The sequence below is a fragment of the Macrobrachium nipponense genome, chromosome 27 (assembly GCF_015104395.2).
Source record: "Macrobrachium nipponense isolate FS-2020 chromosome 27, ASM1510439v2, whole genome shotgun sequence".
NCBI classification, from domain to species: domain Eukaryota; kingdom Metazoa; phylum Arthropoda; class Malacostraca; order Decapoda; family Palaemonidae; genus Macrobrachium; species Macrobrachium nipponense.
This window is the reverse complement of record NC_087216.1, coordinates 23,950,337-23,959,091: the sequence shown is the minus strand read 5'-3', so window position 1 is coordinate 23,959,091 and position 8,755 is coordinate 23,950,337. Positions and strand designations below refer to the sequence as shown.

Below are 8,755 nucleotides of genomic sequence, written 5' to 3'. Positions count from 1 at the left end.
TTTTTTCCCCCAGAGCGAAATACTTTTTAAAAGTTCGAAAAAAAGTTCATTACTTTAAACAAGTCAGAATCATCAAGATTTTTTTTTTTTTTGCATTTGAATGAAATATTTATCATAAATTTCAAGTACAGTGAGTCAGTACCCAAGTTGATTATTGGTTACCCCCTTGGGTACTGACTGACTCAGACCCAGGTGTTGTCAATCTGTTCCTTCTAGACGTTGCAGTCAGTAAACATGCAATTAATGTGTCAGTGTATCAAGTAACAGTTTTGGTGTATTTTGATGTTCTTAAGCTCAAAAGCGGTGCGTAAGGTTAATTAAAGAAATCGGCAGACTTCATATATGAATAATATTTGCAAGGGTCAATAAGAAATTATTATAATATATGTATATATATATATATTTTTTTTTTGGTTTATTACAGTCCTCCAATTCGACTGGGTAGTATTTATAGTGTGGTGGGGTTCCTGTGGGTTGCATCCTGCCTCCTTAGGAGTCCATCACTTTTCTTACTATGTGCGCCGTTTCTAGGATCACACTCTTCTGCATCAGTCCTGGAGCTACTTCAGCCTCTAGTTTTTCTAGATTCCTTTTCAGGGATCTTGGGATTGTGCCTAGTGCTCCTATGATTATGGGTACGATTTCCACTGGCATATCCCCTATACTTCTTATTTCTATTTTCAGATCTTGATACTTATCCATTTTTTCCCTCTCTTGCTCTTCAACTCTGGTGTCCCATGGTATTGCGACATGAATGAGTGATACTTTCTTCTTGACTTTGTCAATCAACGTCACGTCTGGTCTATTTGCACGTATCACCCTATCTGTTCTGATACCATAGTCCCAGAGGATCTTTGCCTGATCGTTTTCTATCACTCAGGTTGGTGCTCGTACCACTTATTACTGCAAGGTAGCTGATGTTTCTTGCACAGGCTCCAGTGGAGGGCTTTTGCCACTGAATCATGCCTCTTTTTGTACTGGTTCTGTGCAAGTGCCGGGCATTCGCTTGCTATGTGGTTTATGGTCTCATTTTTCGTATTGCAATTATTATTATTATTATTATTATTATTATTATTATTATTATTATTATTATTATTATTATTATTATTATTATTATTATTCGGAAGAAGAAAAAAACCTATTCTTGTGGAACAAGCTCACCATAGGCTTTTGTTGTTGGAGATTAAGGCCAGCACGGGCTCTTGCTCATAGAGCAGCCCGTAGTCCACCACAGGGGCCATAGACTTGAAAATCAAGCTTCCAAAGAATATTATGGTGTCCATTCGAAAGAAGTAACAGGAGGTGAAATGAAATACAGAAAGAGTAGACCAGTTATTAGAAAAAACATATAATTACAAATAAATAAATGAATAGATAAAAATGTAAGTAAATCATCAGGTAAACGGAAGATTGTTTGTTTTTTGATAGCATTTTCATGTGATCATGTTCCCAAGAAACCGGGTTATAGTGTTATTGTTTCGTAGATTATGCGATTTAGCTGCTTTGTAGAATAATCATCTTTAGTTAATTACTTTACAGTCCTGGTAAGGTGAATGTTAAACCAATATACAAAGAGAATACAAAGGAAACTTACTTTTATAAATTGTCAGATTTATCAAAGACTGTACAGTTACTGTCTTCTGACAGTTAGGGCAGATGTATAACTGCCATATATTAGTGTACAATAATGCCTCAGTGACGTATATGTATGAGCCTTGTCATTAGATAGTTTGGATAGAGCTTATATTTTTATGAATAGATGTGAATACCTATAAGTGTGTAATGGGTAAATTTGGTCGAGGTCATTCGCGTGAATGAGACAGGCCTCACTTTTCTGTGATTTTGCCAAATTTGCCCATTCAAGGACTCATTTTTCTAATAGGGGCACAAAATAGGAATTTCAACTAGCTGTAGCCTTGTAGGACGTAAAGGTATTTTTGGGGCGTTTTTTTCCCATTTCCCTATTACAGTAGTTTAGATTTTTCTGGCCCTCAGTATGGACAGTGCTAGGAAGGGGTCATTTTGCGCACTATAGAATCAAAAGCGCCTCTGTGGCGTGGTCGGTATGGTGTCGGCGTATCACCTAGGTGGCCGCGAGTTTGATTCTCGGGCATTCCATTTAGGCGTGAGAGATGTGTATTTCTGGTGACAGAAGTTCACTCTCGACATGGTTCGGAAGTCACGTCAAGCCGTTGGTCCCGTTGCTGAATAACCACCGGTTCCATGCAACGTAAAAACACCATACTAACAAAACAAAAAAAACATAGAATCAAGATCTTATCTGAGCAAATAATAGGTTTGAATCCACGTTTTTGTTGTAGACTATAAAATTACGTTTTTGTAAGTAGTAATGAAAATACCGTTTTGGTGGGTACAATATGAAATCCACTTTTGAGAACGTATGATTTTAAATCCATTTTTCGTGAGAAGTGGACTTAAATATATTTTTCATAGGAAGTAGATTTGGAATTTCCTGGGAATATATTTAGATTATATTTTTAGATTGTATTTTTAACAGGAAATAGATGCAAGTCGCTCTTTTTTGGGAACAAGATAAATTCCAATATCCCCAGAGAGAATTTACCTAATCAACTCTTGATTCAATAGAATAAAATCATTTAGATTTTCGTCGTCGGGAATATTGATATAATTGGAATAATCTCAGTGAATCAAGATGGAATCCTTTAAGCTTTCATGATTATATAAGATTATTGTTGAGCACAAAAAAATTAATTTAATCAGACCAGCGAGTGTCCAGTAAACTATTCCTCAAGAGTTGTTCGTTAAAGAGAAGGCGGACATTGGAGCGAGTCAGTGTTCAAGAAGTTGAACAGCTAAGTGATGTGTGACGAAAGCGGAAAATTGAAAAGTAAAAGCCAGAGGGTATTACACCTGAGCCCGATACACGCAGCAAAAAAAAAAAATTGCTTACAGTCCGCTATGCAAAGTGCATTATAGGCAGTATTCTTTGCAAGGTTAGTTATCCATGAAAACGCAAGGTAGTATGGCCAATTGATTACAGTAAATTTGAAAGAAACCAGTTCAATAATTGTCAAGTACTTGATGAATAATCTTCGTAATATAGATATTTCCTCATGAAAAATATATATATGTATATATACATATATGATTTTTTTTCAATTTTGAAAATATAGAAAATTAAGTAAAACATAAAGCATTAATCATTTAAAAACACGCAAGGATAAGCAAACTAAAGATAAATACACGCATGAAATAAACACTATTGCACATCATCCTTTAACTCTTGGTTTTGGCAACTTATGGGGCAGTTAGGTTGCCGTGACATATAAAGTCATCCATCCTTGTTAAAAAAAAGTGTAGATGACAGAGAGAGAGAGAGAGAGAGAGAGAGAGAGAGAGAGAGAGAGAGCACAATAGATATGTTTTCACCCTCCCGCTAACAGTCCAAGGTGATTGTGAAATGTTTTTATAAATAAAAGCAGAGAGAGAGAGAGAGAGAGAGAGAGAGGAGAGAGAGAGAGAGAGAGAGTAGAGAGAGAGATTAGATTCTTGCAACCGGTTGCAGTAACATCTTAAGGTGATTATAATTTTTTTGCTTTTAGAGAGAGACGAAGAGAAGAGAGAGAGAGAGAGAGAGAGAGAGCAAATAGGTAAACATGTAGCCTTGCAGTATACTTGAGTTGATTCCGAAATGTTTTTAGTTTGTTTTTACTTTGATAAAAGAGAGAGAGAGAGAGAGAGAGAGAGAGAAACTGGGACAGCCTTTTGTTGTTAGCTGCCGCAGCGGTGGAGTGAGCATGTACTACGCTACGACTACTGCTAACATTGACAAAGTCACCACTATACCCCCCACCCCCCCCCCCCTCTCCCCCCGCCCCCTGCCCCCAGGAGCCCCCAAGTCGGAAGCAAAGTTCTAAGCTTCTGAGGTAATCGTCGCGTTTACCTGCCTGGGTATAATTCGGTGCCATCTCCATATCTCACGGGCTGAGGTCATTGCTACGTGAGGACACATTCGTTTGTTTGTTTGTTTGTTAGTGGAGTCGAGTGGTGTCTTCGTTTGTCCCATTCGACTCCTTTTTTTTTCTCTTTTTTTATCAAATAAGGTCGTTTTGCTGTGTCAAACTGTTTGTTAGGTAGTCAGTGAAAGTGGATTTTTTTAACAGGATTGTAGGTTTTTTTTTTTTGTTTTTGTTTTTTTGCAACGATGATGGTGATGTGTAAAGCTAAAGGAACAGATGAGGCGTAGAATATACTCTCTCTCTCTCTCTCTCTCTCTCTCTCTCTCTCTCTCTCTTGCTTATTTCGAAAAGCGTGTCAGAATCATATTATAAACGTAAGTCAGGATATATAGATATATATTTTTATATATTAGGGCCTCCTCTCTCTCTCTCTCCCCCCCTCTCCTCTTCTCTTCTCTCCTTCCTCTCTCTCTCTCTCGACGCAAAAAGGGCTTTTTTTTTTTTTTTTTTTTTTAAAAAAAGCAATAGTAAAGTGGCCATTGTCACTTTGAAATATTACCCCTTAGCAACCCACACATTGCTTACTTTTGATCTATACCGTACCTGTGTGTGTGTGTGTGTATGTATGTGTATGTGTGTGTGTCTAGGGACCCAAGTCAAACGGAGTTACGACTCAGGACCCACCAACTATTCTTGTAAAGGAGCCATTGGTCGAAAAACTTAAAAAACTAAAATAAAAAAAAAGGTTGGCACCTTTCTTCGAGAATGCTGATGGAGTTGCAATTTATAGTTTGTGGCCTCTGAGGAGACGTTGTCGTTTGTGCTTATGTGTGTTTTTGTGTATGCGTTTTTTGTGTGTTTGTCTAGAGAGATTCAAATCCGTCGGGAATGTTTAGATAGTGTAGTAGATTTAAGATGAACCAAACACTTATTTAAGCTTTGGGTTTCGTACTATGGGAGGTTTGGGTGTTGAATTGTATAGGGCTTTGATTACATTTTATGATGTTTTCTTGTATTTAGTGACAGACCCCGGTGATTGTCAGGAAATATTTGAAAATGTATGACAACCTAGTCTGATTTACGTTGTGTGAATCAGCTTGCAGACATACTATAAATGTTTGTTTATGGATGAACACAACCTAACACCACTCTCCTATGTATTATTGACGGTAATTCACAAAAGGCACACATACACACATATGTAGTATATATATTTATATATATGCTCACCTTTGAAAGGTGCTATATGTACGTAGTTTGGTTTAAAAAAAAAGAGGGGGGGTGGGGAGCTGGGTTGATGTAGAAATGCCGTCAATATTTATTTTTTGGTTTCCATTAATTATTTTGGGATCCTGTATTGTGAATCTTTTTCTTTATAGCTTGCTCTTTTTTTATTTTTTAGAAAGTAACAGTACTTAAGACTTTAGAACAGTACTTTTTATTGTTGTACTTAAAGTGGAAAAAAAGGACAAAAGTTCAAAATGATCAAAAGTATTGGGAGTTTCGTCAAGAAGAAGATGGCAGATGTTTCCAACGCATCTCTGCCTCCCCCTCGACCTCCTCCACCTCGTCCTCCACCTCCGAAGGAATATGCTAACACTCCAGCCCCGCCTCCTCCACCGAAAGCAGCTGCAGTAGTACAAGAGGCGCCCAAGGAAGAAGTTACAGTGGTACAGGAACGAGAAGCTAGCTTTGAGACAGAGTCTGACCTAACCGAGGCCCTGAACGTCTCTGGGGAGGTTGTGAATGAGAAATCTCTGGATGAAACAATCGACTACATTGATGAGGACAATTACGACACTGCTGAGGAATTCCTCAGGATTTCAAGTGCTGATGGCACTTCTAAGGACTTGTCTCCTGAGAAGGAAGGAGGTCTTGCAGCAAAGTCAGTGGTGAAGGAGGCGCACATCGTCAGTCAGGCTGTGACTGTAGAGGTGATGTCTCAGGAGTTTGTCAGCACCGGACAAGTCAGGTCAGTTCAGATTTCACAGACAGGAGGCAGCTCTCAGCAGGGGGAGTCTGTCGAAGTCTGCGAGGTCACTGAAACTTCACAGGAGAAACCATCTGCTGAAATTCAGGGTCAAGTAGAATGTATAGAAGTTTTGCCAGTGGCAGGAACTTCACAACAGGAAGAATCTTCTGAGACGTCACAGGAGACTGTGATTTCACAACAGGTGGCCTATGTGGATGTTTCAGATGGTGATTCCATAAAGGAACCTCAAGTTTCTGAAGGAGCTGTGGATGATGTTGATGCCCCACCTAGAGAGTTGAGCTCCATTGACAAGAAGGACTCTGCTCATGCATCCAGAGAATCGATCATGGCAGAACTGGACTCAGCTTGGGTCTCTGTAGAAACTAGCGCTCTGGAGGAGCTCAGGCCGTCAAGTCGCAAAGCTTGTAGGGACATAGCCTTTACGGCGGACAAGGCCAAGGGTGTGAAAGTGTCAGAAATGGTGTCCATGTTTGAGCAGGGCAGTGAAGCGCAGCAGACAGTTTACGTCGCCCAAGTGTCCCAGGTTTCGAAGGTGTTCGTCTCAGAGGATTCCTCTGCACAGGTGCCCCAGCAGGCTGTGTTATCTCGGGAGGTCGTCCCTCCTCCCTCTGACGGTTATGCTTCAGAGGACCCGGATTATGCGGAAAACACCGACGTAGCAGAGGATGCGGACTACACTGAAGATGAAACAGAGGATGAACTGTTCAGGAGGGAGAGTGACTTCTGGGAAATTGACTTTGACAAGTATATGGGTAAGTATGTATTTGTTAGTGATGATAAAGTTTAAGGTTATACTTTGTTCTAAGTACCTTAAAATATTCTTTGTTTTTGTGGGAATTTGACTTTGACAAGTATATGGGTAAGTATATGTTTGTTGGTGATGATAAAGGTTTAAGGTTATGCTTTGTTAATTACCTAAAAGTATTGTTTGTTCATGTGTGGTCATATGAACCATAATGTTTAGGTAAAGTTCTTTTTATAAATGTTGCTAGAATGAATAGTACTTCTATGCATACGAGAAAGAAAGGACTCTATTTTGATAGGAGATCATTGAAAATAGCATAGAGGCATGAGATGAAAAGTGGGCAGAGCTTAAAGGTACTGAAGTGGAAGGAATCCTTAAGCACGTCAAATTCAGAGATGGGGTCACAAGGTCATCAGGACTATTTGTGGATGAACGGTCGTAAAAAAAGGAACAAGACAAGTACCGGATGTGATATGGAGGTGAAAGCTTTTTTCAAGGAAAGAGAAAGAATGAAAGAAGTACAGGTAGAGGACAGAAGAAGATTTAGAGGTAAATTATAGGAGACAGTAACATTTTTAGTACAGGAGGTTTTTGTTAATTGCATGATCAGTGGGTTGTGCTTGAAAGGAGAGGAGAGAGAGAGAGAGAGAGAGAGAGAGAGAGAGAGAGACGAGCGAGCCAGACGAAGAGAGAGAGAGAGAGATCAGGAATTTAAAGGATACTCAACTGGATAAATAAAGTCGAGTATATTAATTTTAAAAATATGCAGGATTACATTTCCTTGTTTACACGAGAGAGAGAGGAGAGAGAGAGAGAGAGAGAGAGAGAGAGAGAGAGAGAGAGAGAGAGAGAGAGAGAGAGAGAGAGAGTCCACCTCTCCGTGGGTTTGTGGACTTCGATATTATTAGTTGCATTTATTGCAAGCATTGATGTTGGATGTGACGTCATAATTGAATGCAATGTGCCAGATCATTTTAAGGAATTGCTTTGTATATTAAGTGTCCCTGAAATGGTCGGTGGTTTTGCGTCTGTGCTTAATTAGGATATCCAGAAATTATCTAAAGTAATTCACCTCTTATATTGTAATTTATTTAAATTTTCATTTTTATATGTATTAATTTGTTTGTTTATTTTTACTTTTCTAATGACTGGTCCCGTCCTTCTGTATTTCCTATTAGCTCCTGTTACTTTCAAGTCAGTGGCCCCTGTGGTGGGCTTGTTCCATGTGAATAGGGTTCATCTTTTGAATATAATAATAATAATAATAATAATAATAATAATAATAATAATAATAATAATAATAATTACCATCTGATGTTCATGGACGACATCAAGCTAAATGGTAAGAGCATCAAGGAATAGATACCCTAATCCAGACTGTGAGGATTGTATCTGGGGACATCAGGATGGAGTTTGGAATAGAAAAATGTGCCTTAGTCAACATACAAAAGGGCAAAGTAACAAGGACTGAAGAGATAAAGCGCACCAGATGAGAGCAACATCAAGCACATAGATGAGACAGGATACAAATACCTGGGAATAATGGAAGGGGGGGGGGGGGGGATATAAAACACCAAGAGATGAAGGACACGATCAGGAAAGAATATATGCAGAGACTCAAGGCGATACCCAAGTCAAAACTCAAAGTCCGGAAATATGATAAAAGCCATAAACACATGGGCAGTGCCAGTAGTCAGATACAGCGCAGGAATAGTGGAATGGACGAAGGCAGAACTCCGCAACATAGACCAGAAAACTAGGAAACATATGACAATACACGAAGCACTACACCCAAGAGCAAATACGGGCAGACTATACATAACATAGAGGACTGCGTCAACATCGAGAACAGAGCACTAGGGCACTATATGAAAACCAGTGAAGACGAGTGGCTCAAGATTGCATGGGAAGAAGGACTGATAAAAGTAGACGAAGACCCAGAAATATACAGAGACAGGAGAATGACAAACAGAACAGAGGAATGGCACAACAAACCAATGCACGGACAATACATGAGACAGATTGAAAGAATGATAACAGCGGCACAAGATCAGGCCTTAAGAACCAGATATATTC

General features: G+C 39.2%; 1 protein-coding gene across 9 annotated transcripts in view; it reads left to right on the top strand.

The window, feature by feature from the left end:
* The first annotated feature begins 5,359 nt into the window (after positions 1 to 5,359).
* LOC135200925 (paxillin-like) overlaps positions 5,360 to 8,755 on the top strand; it is a 137,191-nt gene continuing 133,795 nt past the window's right edge. The window contains exon 1 of one of the 9 annotated variants that reach the window (XM_064229696.1): positions 5,360 to 6,686. In XM_064229696.1, the coding sequence (XP_064085766.1) occupies positions 5,423 to 6,686 (1,264 nt within the window). In that variant the 5' untranslated portion in view covers positions 5,360 to 5,422. The remainder of the gene's footprint in view (positions 6,687 to 8,755) is intronic. The other 8 variants (XM_064229692.1, XM_064229694.1, XM_064229693.1 and 5 more) reach the window with 8 other exon arrangements.